Raw genomic sequence first — 20924 nt, 5'->3', positions numbered from 1 at the left:
ACACTAGTTCATAGCCTCACTCTCTTTCTGAACTTCTGAACTCTCTGTATCTCTGCAACTGTGTTTTCTCACAACATTATCTTACTATTATGCTGTTTGTATGGATGAGTTGTTATTTGACCAGAGTAAGCTAGACCCAAAGCATGGTAATGTAAAATGAAACCAAGAAATTTATAATGAGTTATAGCAAATATTCTCCATGGCTCCTGTAGCTATATTATTTCATTTAAACCAGCAATTCCTTAGGTGTATGTTGGACAACCCTGATGTACACAACAAATAATAATGTATTAATGCTCCCATTCATATGGGCTGTTCTGTTTCAGATATTTAAAATAGATTGTATACTATTAGTATTTGATAGTCACTTAAAATATTACTTAAAAATTCAGTGGTGTCTCCCCCCTTTCAGTGGTCCCTCTTCCCCCCTTGTGTGTCTCTCTCCCTCTCTCTCTTTATCCATCTCTCTTTCTCTATCTGTCTGTCTCTCTCTCTCTCTATTCATCTCTCTCCCTGTCTCTCCCACTCCCTCTGTCTCTCTCCTTATGTGTCGTTCTCCCCCATGGTCTCTTTCTCTCTCTGTCTCTCTCTTCCTCCCCCTCTGACTCTCTCATCCCTTATGTGTCTCTCTAACCCTCTGTGTGTGATTGTGTCTCTCTCTCTCTAACCCTCTGTGTCTCTCTCTCTCCCCCGTCTCTCTCTCCCTCTCCCCCGTCTCTTTTCTGTGTTTCTGTCTACCTTTTATTTATTTAATTAATGAATTGGTGGTGCCATCTTAGGATGTGGCTTTATTTAAAGGGGTGGGGTCAAGCACCCCACCATCTTTAAATTTCACCAGCCGCCACTGGATCAAGTCATTTTTATATTTACTGAATAATGAAGGAATCTATAAGCATAATTTGCAGCATTAAAGTAAAAAGTATGTTTTAAACATATTTTAATGGGCCTGGATTTCTAGATCTCATAATTAGAGCAAGCATTTTGTTATCTGGCAAGAGTTTCTGTTACAATCCTTTAGACTAAAATCAGATGTTGACCAGTTTTCCAAGACACCATTTAAAGGGACATGAAACCCATATGTTTTCTTTCATGATTTAGAAAGAGCATGCAATTTTAAATAACTTTCCAATTTACATCTAATATCTAATTTTCTTCATTATTTTAATATCCTTTGTTGAAAATCATATCTAAATATGCTCAGTAGCTGCTGATTGGTGGCTGCAAATAAATACCTCATGTGATTGGCTCACCCATGTTCATTGCTATTTCTTCAACAAAGGATAGCTAAAGAATGAAGGCGTATCCTAGCCACTGCCTCACCAGCCTCTGATGTCACCGCACGTCACTGGAGATAGATACATACTGTATATATATATATATATATATATATATATATATATATATATATATAGACAGGTTGAAGAAAGTGCACTCCACAGGACTTACTTGTTGATCCACTTTATTGTGAACGTTTTCAAGCCTGACCGGCCCGTCCTCAGACGGTCAGGCTCGAAAACGTTCACAATAAAGTGGATCAACAAGTAAGTCCTGTGGAGTGCACTTTCTTTAACCTGTCTATACATACTGTTTGTGCACCCAAGGCAGCTGATTGACAAGCTTGGAGTGCACTTTGTCTACAAATTTATATATATATATATATATATATATATATATATATATATATAGATATAGATATAGGTATACAGTATATATATCATACACATTATAGCCCTATCCAGTCATATATCTTGTCATATACATTTTAACCGGTGTAAAATGTTTTTATTAATATTAATATGTAATATTTTATTATCAAAGTGTATATATGAGTGTAATAGTTTATTATTTTAATGTGTTTATGTTGTGTTTGGGGCAACATTTGTTTAATTTTTACACTTTACGCTAGGCCTTGAGGCGAGCTAATCAATTGAGCACAAATATTGTTTGCGCTTGAGCACAACCTTTTACTTTCAACTTGTAATATGTGTGCAAGCTAGCGTGGTGTTGTTGTTGCTTATCTGGACTTTTGTGTATGTGTGTGGGATGGGGGGTGCATGGCCTTTTATCACAACTAAACCCCTTTACTCTTTACCAGGGCCGCCACTAGAAATGTTGGGGCCCCTTACTTAAACCAATGATCAGGGCACCCCCCTTTGACATGTGCAATTTTCGACCAAGTGACGTGTATGCACTTTATTCTTAATTGTAGTCAAACTTGGAAATGTTGTGAAGGCAGTAACACACAAACACAGAACTCAGTAGTAAGGTCAAAATGTCCTAAAAAGGAACAGACAGTGGACACACACAAACTCAAACACAAACTTGCACATACACCCAAGGAAACACCCACAGAGACAGCCTCAGAAAACACACAAAGACATACACACTCAGACACACCCACAGAAACACACAGAGACACTCACAGAAAACACACAAAGACATACATACACACACACCCTCACAGAGACATCCACAGAAAATGCACAAAGACAGACACATAACATAAACCCTCACAGAGAGACCCACAGAAAATAAATACATACACACTCATAGAGACACCAACAAAAGCACAAAGACATAAACACAGACACCCACAGAAACACCTACAGGAGGTAAAATTTCTGAACATTGCCATCCCCTAAATCAACAGCGTGTGACATGCATGATAAAAAATAGCAGAAATTAAGAGATCACTTTTTAAAGAATCATATTTGTAAATGAGCAATCAAAAATACTTACGTGAATTCTAAATTGTACATTATTGATCTGTCAGAAAGGGTAGATGAAGAAAAGTACTTTTGAAAGGTTGACATGTGTTTCCCCCCCCCCCCCTCCAACCAAGAGCACCACTTCAAATCTGTCAGCTGTACTTATGGATTTTGAAAATGCTGTACTCTATATGGTCTTGGTGGAACCATAAGCTGTGGTACTCCGTCTCATACCGTTAGATTTGGTTAAATGCAGGATTTAGGCTTGTTGTATGTATTTCAAAATTAAGTCAACTGTAGTGTAAACTGAACAGTGTTAAGTTAACCTGTCTCATTTCAAACACTGAGCAATCTTAGCCTGAGGGTACAACATTTTATGCAGATGCAAAAATCTTATATAAAATGCCTCCTGGCATCTGGAAAGTCTGCACATAAAGGGGCAGTAAACTGGAATGTAATTAAAATATAAATATATATATAAATTAAAGAATTTTGATAGCATTGTCAAATAATAATAAATACCCTGCTGCATATTGCTAAAAAATGTGTTTTTATGGACCCCTGGCCCCCCATACAACTACCACACTAAATTTAAAATATGAAATTGCACAAATAAATAAAAAAAACATTTACTAAGTAAATCCTACTTACTCTGCAAATTAAAGTGATCTGCCATCTGACTCAGGCACACACTGTACAAACGGAAGTGCCAAGTCTGTCTCATACTGTGCATATTGGTTTAGTGCACACTCAGAAATCCTCTCAAATGCTAATGCTTTACTCCTTGTAATGATATTTCCCCACGCTCGATAGCACTCTGCTGTAGCGCCCTCTGGTGGCTGCCAAAATGTAAATATATATATATATATTTATTTTTAAATAATAATTGTGCTGGCCTCATGGACCCCCTGGCTCACTAGGCCCCTGACAGGAGTCACCCTATTCACCCCCTGATGGTGCCCTACTCTTTACCCATGAATCTCCCCTGTTTCCCACACATTAAAAAAAACAACAAAAAAACTGTTTTGGGTTAAAGATAAAATGTGAAGCGATTCTCCTCCCTCCTTAGGCTGAAGTTGTATTGAATTTCAGCTTTTTATTGCTCTAGTAAATCCTTAGGGCTCAATGTATTATCCACGGGTGGTCAGGGGCATACATATTCGCCCCTGGCTGCCCGGCTTCTCCTCTGGTCACATGATTAATGGGGTCAGCAAATTGAAGTAAATTTTAATTTTTCATAAAAAAAAATTAAACTCTACTGCTGATTTAATATGCAGAGTAAATTCAATGGTGTTTTTTTTTATTATGTATGTGCTGATTATGATTTCTACTGTATTTAGGTCCTGGTGTTCACACAATAGTTTAATCCCCAGAACTTTATAATATCTCGGGGGATTGCACTGCTAGATCAGGTGTAGACCTTGTTCTTCATATTTGTCTCTGCAATATAGTTTTCCAGACCTGTAGCTGCTCCTGAGCATACCTAAGTATGCTATAAACAAAGGATAAAGAAAACTAACGGCCGATTATGAGTTTTGCGTTATGAGCAGCTCGGTACTAACTTGCAAGTTATTGTCACTGCTCACCTCCCTATAGCGCTGCTTTTACAGGTTTGCAAAAATCCGGCGTTAGCAGGCAATATGGCAGCGTTGAGCTCCATACCGCACACACATACCAGCGCTGCTTTGAGCTGGTTTTACGTGCTCGTGCACAATTTCCCCATAGACATCAATGGGGAGAGCCGGCTAAAAAAAGCCTAACACCTGCAATAAAGGAGCGTAAAGCTCCGTAACGCAGCCCCATTGATTCCTATGGAGAAAGAAAAGTTATGTTTTCACCGAACACCCTAACATAAACCCTGAGTCTAAACACCCCTAATCTGCCGCCCCCGACATTGCCAACACCTATATTACAGTTATTAACTCCTAATCAGCCGCCCCCAACATCTCCGCCACTTACATTACACTTATTAACCCCTAATCTGCTGCACCCAATGTCGCCGCCACCTACCTACACTTATTAACCCCTAATCTGCTGCACCCAATGTCGCCGCCACCTACCTACACTTATTAACCCCTAATCTGCCGCCCCCAACGTCGCCTCCACTATACTAAAGTTATTAACCCCTAAACCTAATCCTAAATCTAACCCTAAACCTAACGTAACCCTAACACCACTAACTTTAACATAATTAAAATAAATCTAAATAAAAATTACAATTAATACCTAAATAATTCCTATTTAAAACGAAATACGTACCTATAAAATAAACCCTAAGCTAGCTACAATATAACTAATAGTTATATTGTAGCTATCTTAGGTTTTATTTTTATTTCACAGCTAATTTTGTATTTATTTTAACTAGGTAGACTAGTTAGTAAATAGTTATTTACTATTTACTAACTACCTAGTTAAAATAAATACAAATTTACCTATAAAATAAAACCTAACCTGTCTTAAACTAACACCTAACATTACACTACAATTAAATCAATTACATTAATTAAATACAATTAACTAAATTACAAAAAAAATAAACACTAAATTACACAAAATAAATAAATTATCAAATATTTAAACCTAATCTAATAGCCCTATCAAAATAAAAAAGCCCCCTCAAAATAAAAAAACCCTAGCCTAAACTAAACTGCCAATAGCCCTTAAAAGGGCCTTTAGCGGGGCATTGCCCCAGAGAAATCATCTCTTTTACCTGTAAAAAAAAAATACAAACAACCCCCCAACAGTAAAACCCACCACCCACACAACCAAATCCCCAAATAAAATCCTATCTAAATAAACCTAAGCTCCCCATTGCCCTAAAAAGAGCATTTGGATGGGCATTGCCCTTAAAAGGGTATTTAGCTCTTTTTCTTTGCCCAAACCCTAAGCTAAAAATAAAAGCCACCCAATAAACCCTTAAAAAAACCTAACACTAACCCCCGAGGATCCACTTACAGTTTTTGAAGACCGGACATCCATCCTCATCAAGCCGGGAGAAGTCTTCATCCAAGCGGGCAGAAGTCCTCAACAAAGCCGGCAGAAGTCCAAGCAGCAAGAAGTAGTCCTCCAGGAGGGCAGAAGTCTTCATCCAGACAGCATCCTTTATCTTCATCCTTCCGACGCGGAGCGGCTCCATCTTCAAGACATCCGGCGCGGAGCATCCTCTTCTGTTGACGGCTACTGAAGAACGAAGGTTCCTTTAAGGGACGTCATCCAAGATGGCGTCCCTTGAATTCCGATTGGCTGATAGAATTCTATCAGCCAATTGGAATTAAAGGTGAAAAAATCCTATTGGCTGATGCAATCAGCCAATAGGATTGAGCTTCAATCCTATTGGCTGATCCAATCAGCCAATAGGATAGAGCTCGCATTCTTTTGGCTGTAAGTGGATCTTCAGGGGTTAGTGTTAGGTTTTTTAAGGGTTTATTGGGTGGGTTTTATTTTTAGCTTAGGGTTTGGGCAATGAAAAAGAGCTAAATGCCCTTTTAAGGGCAATGCCCACCCATATGCCCTTTTTAGGGCAATGGGGAGCTTAGGTTTATTTAGATAGGATTTTATTTGGGGGGTTTGGTTGTGTGGGTGGTGGGTTTTACTGTTGGGGGTTGTTTGTATTTTTTTTACAGGTGTAAAAGAGCTGATTTATTTGGGGCAATGGCATGCCCAGCAAAAGACCCTTTTAAGGGCTATTGGCAGTTTAGTTTAGGCTAGTTTTTTTATTTTGGGGGGGGCTTTTTTATTTTGATAGGGCTATTAGATTAGGTGTAATTAGTTTAAATATTTGATAATTTCTTTTTTATTTTGTGTAATTTAGTGGTTTTTTTTTTGTAATTTAGTTAATTGTATTTAATTAATGTAATTTATTTAATTTTAGTGTAATGTTAGGTGTTAGTGTAAGACAGGTTAGGTTTTATTTTACAGGTACATTTGTATTTATTTTAACTAGGTATTTAGTAAATAGTTAATAACTACTTACTAACTAGTCTACCTAGTTAAAATAAATAGAAACTTATCTGTAAAATAAAAATAAAACCTAAGCTAGCTACAATGTAACTATTAGTTATATTGTAGCTAGCTTAGGATTTATTTTAAAGGTTAGTATTTAGTTTTAAATAGGAATTATTTAGTTAATGATAGTAATTTTTATTTAGATTTATTTTAATTATATTAAAAATAGGGGTGTTAGGGTTAGGTTTAGGGGTTATTAACTTTAGTATAGTGGCGGCGAAATTGGGGGCAGCAGATTAGGGGTTAATAATATTTAACTAGTGTTTGCAATGCGGGAGTGTGGCGGTTTAGGGGTTAATATGTTTATTATAGTGGCGGCGATGTCTGGAACGGCAGATTAGGGGTTAATCATTTTATTTTAGTGTTTGCAATGCGGAAGGGCCTCGGTTTAGGGGTTAATAGGTAGTTTATGGGTGTTAGTGTACTTTGTAACACTTTAGTTATGAGTTTTATGTTACAGCTTTTTAACGTAAAACCCATAATTACTGACTTTAGATGGCGGTACGAATCTTGACGGTATAGGCTGTACCGCTCACTTTTTGGCCTCTCATTCAAAACTCGTAATACCGGCGCTATGGAAGTCCCATTGAAAAAGGACTTTTTGAAAGGTTATGTAGTTATGTTGCGTTACGGCCAAACAAGTGTGCGGTACAGCTATACCTGCAAGACTTGTAATAGCAGCGGTAGTGAAAAAGCTGCGTTATGAGGCTTTTTCACTCATAACACAAAACTCGTAATCTAGCCGTATAAAAAATGGATAAAAGAAGCAAATTGATTTTTTTTTTCAACCCAGTCTAGTGGAATTGTGATTATTGTTATTATTTTTTGTTTTTTACCCCTTTCACTGTATCTTTTATATGTTCTCCAACCCCACACTCATATGTTATATATTTTTTACTGTATGTATCATATTATTAATGTATTGTTCTCCAATGATGATGTACATTATCACTAGTTCATTATCTTTAAAGCTTATTGCTGTAAGCAAAACATAAAGACTTTCATTCCCCTTAGAGCATAACCATAATATTCAAGCAAAAACATAAATTAAATTAAACATTGCAGTAATATTATTATGTCTCTTTATTGCATTTGTATTGCTCATTCACAGAAAGTCATTTTTATTTATACACAGATGATGAACTGTTAAATAATTTCTTGCAACAGGAAACCATGCTATACATTTTAAGATATTGTAACCGTTTACTAAAAATTGATTTCCAAGCACATAATATACAGTAATATTAGGAAGTGAGATCTCAAAAAAATATTGTAGAAGATAATGAAATACTGGCTGATAATTAAGAAAAACGTTGAGCTTTTTAGTTTAGTTAGAGACACTGAAATCTAGTTCTCAAAAACCAAACACAAATGTATGTATTAAAAGAGAAGATAGTTATAAAAACAAAAAATAAAAATAATTACATATAAATATAAATGCAACTAATTAGGTTAAATCTGAAGTATCGAAGAAGTGAGTGCCTAAAAACAAGGCTAAGGTGAAATAGTGATAAATGAATAGGATGATACTGGACATAAAAGTTACCATTTATTCTGTGATCATTAAAATCTCAAAAATACACTTAAAACAATTATAATTAAGACAATAAAATCATGGATCCATGAATAGACATACATTAGCATACAGTTGGAACCAAGATTAGCATTTAGATATACGACAAACGTAAAAGTGGTAGAAAATCAAACACTTTCAACAGGTGTTAAAATATTATCCCTTAGTGGTGATAACATATAGTGTGTTTATCTTGCTTGAAAAATAGAAAATAAAATCTCTGCGTATATTGTTATGGAAATCCGGTACACGATGTGATGTGATAATATCCAGTGCCCAATAGGGAACAATAATGAAAAAAGTGATGAAAAAAAATTGATGAATCAGCCAATAGAATGAGAGCTGCTTAAATCCTATATGCTGATTTGAACAGCCAATAGGATTTAAGCAGTTCTCATTCTATTGGCGGATTCATCATCCAATAGAATTAGAGCTGCTTAAATCCTATTGGCTGATTTGAATTTTTAGGATTTGAAAAATTTGAATCAGCCAATAGAAATGCAAGGGACGCCATCTTGAATCGCGTCCTTTGCATTGAAGATTAATTGTACGGCGGCGACCGTATAAATAAGATGCTCCGTGCAGGATGTCTTCAGGATGGACCCGCTTCGCGCCTCCGGGATCAAGATAGAAGATGCCGCATGAATGAAGATTGAAGAGGCCGTCTGGATGAAGACTTCTCGCCGCCTGGATCAGGACTTCAACTCCGGCATAAAGATTGTTCAAGCGGGACTTCAAAAACTGTAAGTGGATTGTCAGGGGGTTAGTGTTAGGCTTTTTTGGGTGGCTTTTTTTTAGTTTAGGGTCTGGGTAGTAAAAGAGCTAAATGCCCATACAAATGCCCTTTTCAGGGCAATGGGTAGCTTAGCTTTTTTTAGAATTAGGTTTTCTATTTTGGGGGGTTGGTTGGGTGGTGGGTTTTACTGTTAAGGGGGGTCTTTGTATTTTTTTTACAGGTAAAAGAGCTGAAATATTTGGGGCAATGCCCCACAAAAGGCGTTTTTTTTATTTTGGGTGGGCTTTTTTATTTTGATAGGGCTATTAGATTAGGTGTAATTCTTTTTTATTTTGGATAATTTTGTTTGTTATTTTCCGTAATTTAGTGTTTGACATTTTTTAGTATTTTTTTGTTTTTGTATTTAGATACTTAGTAATTTTTAGAGTAGTGTTAGGATTTTTTTTAACGTGTAGTTTAGTTTAATTTAATTGGTAGTTAGTTTAATTTTAGTTTAATTATTATATTAGTTTAATTGGTAGTTTAAACGTAGTTTTTTCAATTTGACAGGTAAGTTTTAATTTACTTTAAGCTAGGGAAATTGTAATTTTAATATAAAGTTAGGGGGTTGTTTAGGTTTAGGGGTAAATAGTTTAATTTAGTTTATTTCGATGTGGGGGCTTTCGGTTTAGGGGTTAATAGGTTTATTATAGTGGCGGTGGTGTAGGGCTTAATAACTTTAGTATAGTGGGGGCGATGTGGGCGGACGGCAGATTAGGAGTTAATAATATTTAAATAGTGTTTGCGATGCAGGAGGGCGGCGGTTTAGGGGTAAATAACTTTAGTATAGTGGTGACAATGTCGGGGAGCGGCGGAATAGGGGTTAATATTTTTTTTTTAAAGTGGCAGCGATATTGGGAGCAGCAGATTAGGGGCTAATAAATTTAATATAGTGCTTGTGATGCGGGAGGTCCTCGGTTTAGGAGGTAATATGTAGTTTATGGGTGTTAGTGTACTTTTTAACACTTTAGTTATGAGTTTTATGTTACAGCTTTGTAGCGTAAAACTACTGACTTTAGATGGCGTTACGGATCTTGTCGTTGTAGGCTGAGTTTAGACAGAATGCAAAACTCGTAATACCGGCGCTATGGGAATCCCATTAAAAAACATAATTTTTAGGAGTACAGTACTGACGTTGCGTTACAGGCTAAAAGGCTTGCGGTACAGCTATACCGACAAGACTTGTAATGGCTGCGTTAGGGAAAATGATGCGTTATGGGCCACAACGCTGCTATTTGACTCATAACGCAAAACTCGGAATCTAGGTGTCTGTATTTTACTAAAAATAAAAGTTCTGTACTGAATAAACTGACTTCTGCAGTAGGAGTTGTTTTTTTATCATCTTGTGAGAGATTGATACCTAGGTATGAATTGATGCATTTCCTTTTAGTATCACTTGAGTTTTATTAGCTTTTACTTAAAAGGAAATTAATTAATTAATCAATCAATCAATCAATAAATAAATAATTATTAGACAGAATAATGAACTCAACAAAAAAAAATAGCCTGCAAATCCAGATGTGCGTTTTAAATTTTATTAGTTATTTAAATATTGAAAGAAAAAAAAACGTGTAAAGGTTTAGAGGCCGATGCCCCTTGTTTCCGGCGAGCCTTCAGGCCTAAAGACCACTGCTCCATAACTTGTCCTCCTGCTCTGTGGCGGCGGACAGAATTCAACCCAATACGAATACGATCTGGTTGATTGACACCCCCTGCTAGCAGCAAATCTGCAGGGGTCGGTATTGCACAAGCGGTTCTGGTGAACTGCTTGTGCAATGATAAATATGCCCCTTAGTCTCCATAAAGGAGAGGTCAAACCCATTTTGAAACCTAGATTTTCTTGTCTGTTGAGGCAAATTAGGGACCATTATAATTAAGTCACAAGAGTGTGCAAACAATGAGTGTGAGGAATATAGAGTCTCCACTTTTGACAGGCACTGGAAATACCAATTATCAAAATAAATAATGGAAATATAAGTTGCTGTTGTTTTTTAAAATGATAAACATAATTAAAGGGACTGCAAAAACCTTGAGATTTTGATATAAAATGTTTAGTTATGCATAATAAAACAACTTTGCAATATATTTTCATCATTTATTTTGCTCCCTTATTATATAATTCTGAAAACAGAGCCATTTTTAACTCTCAGACCTTGAAATGCCCCTTCCTGACTTCTCATGGCTATAACCCAACTATATACCCATCCCTAATTGGATTTATTAGATAACAAATGCACTATTTGCAATATTATATCCAGTGCTAGCCTTGTCTGTAGACTTAAACCCAGATTGGCTTCTTGAAATATGGCAAATAGTGGATGGAGTTTGGCTACGGAAAAATAATTACAGTAAAAAGGAGGTTAATTTGTTTTTAAAATGATTAACACTTGTCTGATATGTAATCCTTTAGCAACACAACAGAAGTGTCTTGTAATTACAAGATGTTTACTGTCCCTTTAAATGTTTTTTTTACATTTCAATCACAAAATGGTCTTCTCCAGAATTGTTATAGTTTATAAAGATAGCTAATCTCTTTATTACCCATTACCTAGTTTTGCATAACCAACACTGTTATTTTAATACACTTTTTACCTCTGTGATTACCTTGTATCTAAGCCTCTGAGAGGCAGCCTTCAATGGCTTTGATGATAAAAAATAAATTAGAAAGTTGTTTAAAATTGCATGCCCTATCTGAATCTTGAAAGTTTAATTTTTAACTAGACTGTCCCTTTAATGGCCCGGCCCTTTTAACCATTTTCATGCAAGAAATATTTTTACACGTTTATTAACTGCTCCTCTTTCATATATATGTATGACAGAAAGAGTCACCATTTTATACTGTTTTTCAGATATGGCAAATTAGATATATTTCAAACTGAATATGACAGTAAGAAACATGAAAAAGAAAGAAAAACAACAATATGTTGAGTGTAAATTCATGCGAGTAACATTATTTTATTTCCATCACCAGCGCGCGCTGATAGAGCAGAAACAAAAAAAGAAACGACAAGAACCTCTCATGGTCCAATCAAATGTAGATGGTCGGACTAGAACCCGGAGAATGAAGCAATCAGAGGAGCAAGCACCACTGGTGGAATCCTATAACAGCAGTAATAACAGCACTATTTATAATGGTAAGTTTGCACGGTATGTGAAAGGCTTCAGATTAATGTTGTTGAACTACAAAACAGGCAAAGTCAGAGAGAATCTGGCTCCCAGGATAAAATTCCAAAATGTGCCGCCCCTTAATAAATTCTACTGTGCAACATTCCCCCATGTACACTTCCATGTCTCACTGTCATTTAGTTTTAAACAAAGCACCCATAGACATCCACACATGCAGACACCCACAGGCACCCATAGACATCCACATGCAGGCACCTACAGACACCCACAGGCACCCATAGACATCCACACGCAGGCACCTACAGGCACCCACAGGCACCTATAGACATTCACACACAGGCACCCACAGACACCCACAGGCACCCATAGACATCCACATGCAGGCACCTACAGACACCCACAGGCACCCATAGACATCCACCCACATGCACGCATAGACATCCACACACAGGCACCTACAAACACCCACAAGCACCTACAAACATCCACACGCAGGCACCCATAGACATTAATATGCAGGCACCCACAGATACCCATAGACATTTACACAAAAGCACCCTTGGACATCCACACACAGGCACCCACAGACACCCTTATCTGCCTGACTGAGGAGAGGTTTGAAAACCAGTGCTATAGAACATGTAATTTTATGATACTTTTCAATTTACTTCAGTTATGACATTTTCTTTTGTTCTTTTTCTATCCTTTGTTGTACAGAATACCTAGATATGCTCAATAGCAGCAATCCACTGACAAGAGACAGTTGTTGATTAGTGGCTACACACATATGCCTCTTGTCATTGGCTCTTCAGATGTGATCAACTAGCTCCCAGTTGTGTATTGCTATTATGAAGATGCAAAGTTAAACACATAGTTATGTTCAAGCTATAGGACAATAATAAAATGCTCTAACACAGATATTTGTTTTGCACTGCTATGTTCATTCAAGATACGTGTAATTCATTAGAACATTGTTTAACTGATACTTCAGTGCGGCCGAGCTTGTGACAAAATGCATAAAGGTTTTATAGAAGGTTTTTAACACAGTTTGTGTAGGTGTAAAATTTCCATGTTATGTTTTTTTTGTCATTTATACACAGAGTATTGCTCAGCTAAAAGGTTGGAGTGAAGCCTTTTGTTCTGCTTCATAGCTCTATAATTTTTATGCAAAATTGCATCTACTTTATTAGAAGAAGAAGGAAAACACAATTGAGGAACATATTGTGTTTCTTTGAAGCAGGGTACACAATGTTTTATGTCTTTTTGAAAGCTGTAATTTATTTTTTAAATATTCATGACACCCTCCTCTGATGTCATTGGGTAAACGCAATATGAGGAACTTCTTTTTCCTATTTAAAAATGATTTCAAGAAAATTGTCCATATTTTTCAAATTGCAATAAAACCGGATTGTTTGCAAATAGATTTGGCATTATTAGTGATCCAGTGAGTGATACTCATTAAAGATAAAGTCTACAAACAATATCTGCGGTGTTCAGACTAGCTGGCTGCATATCTGTGCTTTACTCACAGAGGCATCTGGTTGGTCACATAATGTAGCTATTTTATGAAGAATATGAAGAATGAAATAAAATAATTTGGGGTCGCATGTTGAACTTTCTCCTGGAGTTGCTTAAATATCTTTCTGTAGAGGGCTGTCAGCTCTCCACTATACAAATTCCAGAGAAGAACAAGTTACTTGCAAAATGGTTAGAATATTGTGATTCAATATCAGATTAGACCCCTGGCCCTGCAGCCTCTCTGTCTCATGTTAGACCTCATATCAGTCCCCTGGCCCTGCAGCCTCTTTGTCAGTCACATGATCATGTTAGACCTCATATCAGACCCCTGGCCCTGCAGCCTCTCTGTCAGTTACTTGATCATGTTAGACCTCATATCAGACCCCTGTCCCTGCAGCCTCTCTGTCTCATGTGAGACCTCATATCAGACCCCTGGCCCTGCAGCCTCTCTGTCAGTTACTTGATCATGTTAGACCTCATATCAGACCCCTGGCCCTGCAGCCTCTCTGTCAGTCACATGATCATGTTAGACTTCATATCAGACCCCTGGCCTTGCAGCCTCTTTGTCAGTCACATGATCATGTTAGACCTCATATCAGTCCCCTGGCCCTGCAGCCTCTCTGTCACTTACATGATCATGTTAGACTTCATATCAGACCCCTGGCCCTGCAGCCTCTCTGTCAGTCACATGATCATGTTAGACCTCATATCAGTCCCCTGGCCCTGCAGCCTCTCTGTCAGTTACATGATCATGTTAGACCTCATATCAGACCCCTGACCGTGCAGACTCTCTGTCAGTCACATGATCATGTTAGACCTCATATCAGACCCCTGGCCCTGCAGCCTCTTTGTCAGTCACATACCTAGGCCAGCAAGAGCTTTGCCTAGGGCAGCAGGTAGGTGGGGGGGGGGGGCATTTTTTGCATACTCCCTGCCACATCATTGGTTGAATAGTAGCCGGATATAGACCTCAGGGCTGGTCAGACAGTGTGTTCCCTCTACTCTGTTGGCTCAGGCACAACTCCTGCTACCTCCTTCCTGTCCAGTGGCTTACAAACATTAGTATAATGTAGCAGCCTGATCCTGAGTGATGTTCACAGGCTGGAGTCACCAGGAATCAAGAGAGGAACCAGGTGGATCTGGAAGCTGAGCTGTAGATGTCAGGTGAGGTCCTACAGCTTCTCTGTCAGACACATGTTGTGGTAGACATTATGTCAGACCCCAAGCCCTGCAGCTTCTCTGTCAGACACATGTTGTGTTAGACCTCATGTCAGACCCCAAGCCCTGCAGCTTCTCTGTCAGACACATGTTGTGTTAGACATTATGTCAGACCCCAAGCCCTGCAGCTTCTCTGTCAGACACATGTTGTGTTAGACCTCATGTCAGACCCCAATCCTTGCAGCTTCTCTGTCAGACACATGTGTTAGACCTCATGTCAGACCCCAAGCCCTGCAGCTTCTCTGTCAGACACATGTTGTGTTAGACCTCATGTCAGACCCCAATCCTTGCAGCTTCTCTGTCAGACACATGTTGTGTTAGACCTCATGTCAGACCCCAAGCCCTGCAGCTTCTCTGTCAGACACATGTTGTGTTAGACATTATGTCAGACCCCAAGCCCTGCAGCTTCTCTGTCAGACACATGTTGTGTTAGACCTCATGTCAGACTCTCTGCCAGTCACATGTTGTGTTAGACCTCATATCAGACCTGAGGCCCTGCAGTCCCTCTATAAGCTGCATACCCATATCAGACCTCAAATAAGACCCAGAGTCTCTGCAGCCCATACCTGATTCTGTTCAGAGTAATCTTTGGCTACTTCATTCCCTGTGTATGGTGTGCTCACTTACCCTCACTGTGCGCTGTGTGCGACAAGTGGACATTGAAGCTGCTCTGACACCTTTTAATGCACCCTACAAAGAATTGTGGATCAAAATGTGCTGCCCCTTGCTGTTGCTACTGACATATTTAAAAAAAATAATAATACTCAATCAGCTGATATGGAATCGGCACTGTCCTCCTTGGTTAAAAAAGCATGCATGTGAAAACAAAGGGGCACTGCCAGCCCCAATGTAGACATCAAGCCTCACTTGTCCACAGCATGTATGCAATGTTTCAGGATATCCACCCTTATTTATGCCGTGGCTGTATCTGTTGGACCTACGTTTACAATAAAAGTTTGAAATATATGGGATGTGAGCAAGTGATTGATTTTTCTTTATAAAAAGGTAATGTATGTGGTTGAGCAGGTGTGGTGTTTGAATGTGGTACACAGGGCTCACAGCATATGTGCATATGCCCCTGAAACAGTAATACATTTTGATAGAAGCATTTTGCTAATTTGCACAAATACAGAAAACTGAAATACACGTATGCACATTATGTCCCCTCTACATTACATTTTGATTTATATTCCCTTCAGACTGAGAAGATTTAGTATCATATGTCACCATGTTAAAATTTATTTCATGCTCTTTTTACCTGATTCGGTTGGAAATGCCCCGCAGATGCTACCCAGCCCTCCTTAAAGGAATATGAAACCCAACATTTTTCTTTCAGGATTCAGATAGAGTATGATATTTTAAACAACTTTCTAATTTACTTCTAATATCACATTTTCTCTTGTAAGGTGTATCCAGTCCACGGATCATCCATTACTTGTGGGATATTCTCATTCCCAACAGGAAGTTGCAAGAGGACACTCACAGCAGAGCTGTTATATAGCTCCTCCCCTAACTGCCATATCCAGTCATTCTCTTGCAACTCTCAACACGCATGGAGGTAGTAAGAGAGAGAGTGGTGAAATATAGTTAGTTTTTTATCTTCAATCAAAAGTTTGTTATTTTAAATGGTACCGGAGTTGTACTATTTTATCCCAGGCAGTAAATAGAAGAAGAATCTGCCTGAGTTTTCTATGATCTTAGCAGGTTGTAACTAAGATCCATTGCTGTTCTTACATTTGTCTGAGGAGAGAGGTAACTTCAGCGGGAGAATGGTGTGCAGGTTACTCTGCTATGAGGTATGTGCAGCTACAATTTTTTCTAGAAATTGAAAATGCTAGAAAATGCTGCTGATACCGGATTAATGTAAGTTAAGCCTGAATACAGTGATTTAATAGCGACTGGTATCATGCTTACTCTCAGGGGTAATACCCTTATAAAATTGCAATATAAAACGTTTGCTGGCATGTTTAATCATTTTTATATATGCTTTGGTGATAAAACTTTATTGGGGTCTAGTTTTTTTCCACATGGCTGGCTTAAATTTTGCCTAGAAACAGTTTCCTGAGGCTTTCCACTGTTGTAGTATAAAAGTTACAGTTGGTGCAGTTAAAATTACAAACTGTGACATCAAGCTTCCCTCAGGAGTCCCCTGTATGCTATAGGACATCTCTAAAGGGCTCAAAGGCTTTCCAAAGTCGTTTATTGGGGAAGGTAGGGCCACAGCAGGCTGTGGCAGTTTGTTGTGTCTGTTAAAAAACGTCCATATTGTTTTTTTGATGCGTTTTTTGAATTAAGGGGTTAATCATCCATTTGCAAGTGGGTGCAATGCTCTGTTAACTTATTACATACACTGTAAAAATTTTGTTTGATTTACTGCCTTTTTTCACTGTTTTTCAAATTTTGACAAAATTTGTTTCTCTTAAAGGCACAGTACCGTTTTTTATATTTGCTTGTTAATTTGATTTAAAGTGTTTTCCAAGCTTGCTAGTCTCATTGCTAGTCTGTACAAACATGTCTGACATAGAGGAAACTCCTTGTTCATTATGTTTAAAAGCCATGGTGGAACCCCCTCTTAGAATGTGTACCAAATGTACTGATTTCACTTTAAGCAATAAAGATCATATTCTGTCTTTTAAAAAAAAAAAAAAAATTATTACCAGAGGAATCTGACGAGGGGGAAGTTATGCCGACTAACTCTCCCCACGTGTCAGATCCTTTGACTCCCGCTCAAGGGACTCACGCTCAAATGGCGCCAAGTACATCTAGGGCGCCCATAGCGATTACTTTACAAGACATGGCGGCAGTCATGGATAATACACTGTCAGCGGTATTAGCCAGACTACCTGAATTTAGAGGTAAGCAAGATAGCTCTGGGGTTAGACGAAATGCAGAGCATACTGACGCTTTAAGAACCATGTCTGATACTGCCTCACAATATGCAGAAGCTGAGGAAGGAGAGCTTCAGTCTGTGGGTGATGTTTCTGACTCAGGAAAGATGATGCAACCTGATTCTGATATTTCTACATTTAAATTTAAGCTTGAACACCTCCGCGTGTTTCTCAGGGAGGTTTTAGCTGCTCTGAATGACTGTGATACAATTGCAGTGCCAGAGAAATTGTGTAGACTGGATAAATACTATGCAGTGCCGGTGTGTACTGATGTTTTTCCAATACCTTAAAGGTTTACAGAAATTATTAATAAGGAATGGGATAGACCAGGTGTGACGTTCTCTTCCCCTCCTATTTTTAGAAAAATGTTTCCAATAGACGCCACCACACGGGACTTATGACAGACAGTTCCTAAGGTGGAGGGAGCAGTTTCTACTTTAGCAAAGCGTACTACTATCCCTGTCGAGGACAGTTGTGCTTTTTTAGATCCAATGGATAAAAAATTAGAAGGTTACCTTAAGAAAATGTTTATTCAATAAGGTTTTATCCTACAGCCCCTTGAATGCATTGCTCCTGTAACTGTTGCTGCGGCGGCGTTCTGGTTTGAGTCTCTGGAAGAGGCTTTACAGGTAGCGACTCCATTGGATGACATACTTGGCAAGCTTAGAGCACTTAAGCTAGCCAATTCCTTTGTTTTCTGATGCCATTGTTCATTTGACTAAACTAACAGCTAAGAATTCTGGTTTTGCTATACAGGCGCGCAGGGCGCTATGGCTTAAATCATGGTCAGCTGAGGTGACTTCAAAATCTAAGCTGCTTAACATTCCCTTCAAGGGGCAGACCCTATTCGGGCCTGGTTTGAAGGAGATTATTGCTGATATCACTGGAGGAAAAGGTCATGCCCTTCCGCAGGACAGGTCCAAATCAAGGGCCAAACAGTCTAATTTTCATGCCTTTCGAAGCTTCAAGGGAAGTGCGGTATCAACTTCCTCTAATGCAAACAAGAGGGAACTTTTGCTCAGTCCAAGACGGTCTGGAGACCAAACCAGACCTGGGACAAAGGTAAGCAGGCCAAAAAGCCTGCTGCTGCCTCTAAGACAGCATGAAGGAACGGCCCCCTATCCGGTAACGGATCTAGTAGGGGGCAGACTTTCGCTCTTCGCCCAGGCATTGGCAAGAGATGTCCAGGATCCATGGGTGTTGGAAATTATATCCCAGGGATATCTTCTGGACTTCAAAGCTTACCCCCCAAAAGGGAGATTTCACCTTTCACAATTATCTGCAAACCAGATAACGAGAGATGCATTATTACACTGTGTACGAGACCTCCTAGTTATGGGAGTGATCCATCCAGTTCCAAAGGAGGAACAGGGACAGGGTTTTTACTCAAATCTGTTTGTGGTTCCCAAAAAAGAGGGAACCTTCAGACCAATTTTGGATCTAAAGATCTTAAACAAATTCCTCAGAGTTCCATCATTCAAGATGGAAACTATTCGTACCATCTTACCTATGATCCAGGAGGGTCAATATATGACTACAGTGGATTTAAAGGATGCTTATCTTCACATTCCGATAACAAAGATCATCATCGGTTTCTCAGGTTTGCCTTTCTAGACAGGCATTACCAGTTTGTAGCTCTTCCCTTTGGATTAGCTACAGCCCCAAGAATCTTTACGAAGGTTCTAGGGTCGCTTCTGGCGGTCCTAAGGCCGCGGGGCATAGCAGTGGCCCCTTATTTAGACGACATCCTGATACAGGCGTCAAACTTCCAAATTGCCAAGTCTCATACGGACGTAGTACTGGCATTTCTGAGATCGCATGGGTGGAAAGTGAACAAGGAAAAGAGTTCTCTATCCCCACTCACAAGAGTTTCCTTCCTAGGGACTCTGATAGATTCCGTAGAAATGAAAATTTACCTGACGGAGTCCAGGTTATCAAAGCTTCTAAATTCTTGCCGTGTTCTTCATTCCATTCCGCGCCCTTCGGTGGCTCAGTGCATGGAAGTAATCGGCTTAATGTTACGTCTACATCTCAGACCGCTGCAGCTATGCATGCTCAGTCAGTGGAACGGGGATTACACAGATTTGGCCCCTATACTAAATCTGGATCAAGAGACCAGGGATTCTCTTCTCTGGGGGCTATCTCGGGTCCATCTGTCCAAAGGTATGACCTTTCGCAGGCCAGATTGAACAATTGTAACAACAGATGCCAGCCTTCTAGGTTGGGGTGCAGTCTGCAACTCCCTGAAGGCTCAGGGATCGTGGACTCAGGAGGAGACACTCCTTCCAATAAATATTCTGGAAGAGTGATATTCAATGCTCTTCAGGCTTGGCCTCAGTTAGCAACTCTGAGGTACATCAGATTTTAGTCGGACAACATCACGACTGTGGCTTACATCAACCATCAAGGGGGAACAAGAAGTTCCCTGGCGATGTTAGAAGTCTCAAAGATAATTCGCTGGGCAGAGACTCACTCTTGCCACCTATCAGCTATCCATATCCCAGGTGTTGAGAACTGGGAGGCGGATTTTTTAAGTCGTCAGACTTTTCATCCGGGAGAGTGGGAACTCCATTCAGAGGTGTTTGCACAATTGATTTCTCGTTGGGGCAAACCAGAACTGGATCTCGTGGCGTCTCGCTAGAACGCCAAGCTTCCTTGTTACGGATCCAGGTCCATGGATCCCAAGGCGACGCTAATAGATGCTCTAGCAGTGCCCTGGTCTTTCAACCTGGCTTATGTGTTTCCACCGTTTTCTCTGCTCCCTCAACTGATTGCCAAGGTCAAGCAGGAGAGAGCATCAGTGATTTTGATAGCGCCTGCGTGGCCACGCAGGACCTGGTATGCAGATCTGGTGGACATGTCATCCTTTCCACCATGGACTCTGCCTCTGAAACAGGACCTTCTACTTTAGTGTCCTTTCAACCATCCAAATCTAATTTCTCTGAGACTGACTGCCTGGAGATTGAACGCTTGATTTTATCAAAGCGTGGCTTCTCCAAGTCAGTCATTGATACCTTAATACAGGCATGAAAGCCTGTCACCAGGAAAATTTACCATAAAATATGGCGTACATATCTTTATTGGTGTGAATCCAAGGGTTAGGATTCCCAGGA

At 39.2% G+C, this 20924-nt stretch overlaps 1 protein-coding gene across 3 annotated transcripts in view; it reads left to right on the top strand.

Annotated features, from left to right (window-relative positions):
- The window catches only part of TUB (TUB bipartite transcription factor), a 406789-nt gene that overhangs the window by 176736 nt on the left and 209129 nt on the right, over positions 1 to 20924 (top strand). For all 3 annotated transcript variants that reach the window (XM_053720612.1, XM_053720613.1, XM_053720611.1), the window contains exon 3: positions 12033 to 12195. In XM_053720612.1, coding sequence (XP_053576587.1) covers positions 12033 to 12195 — 163 coding nt within the window. The remainder of the gene's footprint in view (positions 1 to 12032; positions 12196 to 20924) is intronic.

Source organism: Bombina bombina, chromosome 7 (assembly GCF_027579735.1).
Source record: "Bombina bombina isolate aBomBom1 chromosome 7, aBomBom1.pri, whole genome shotgun sequence".
NCBI lineage: Eukaryota > Metazoa > Chordata > Amphibia > Anura > Bombinatoridae > Bombina > Bombina bombina.
This window is presented reverse-complemented; position numbering and strand designations above follow the sequence as displayed.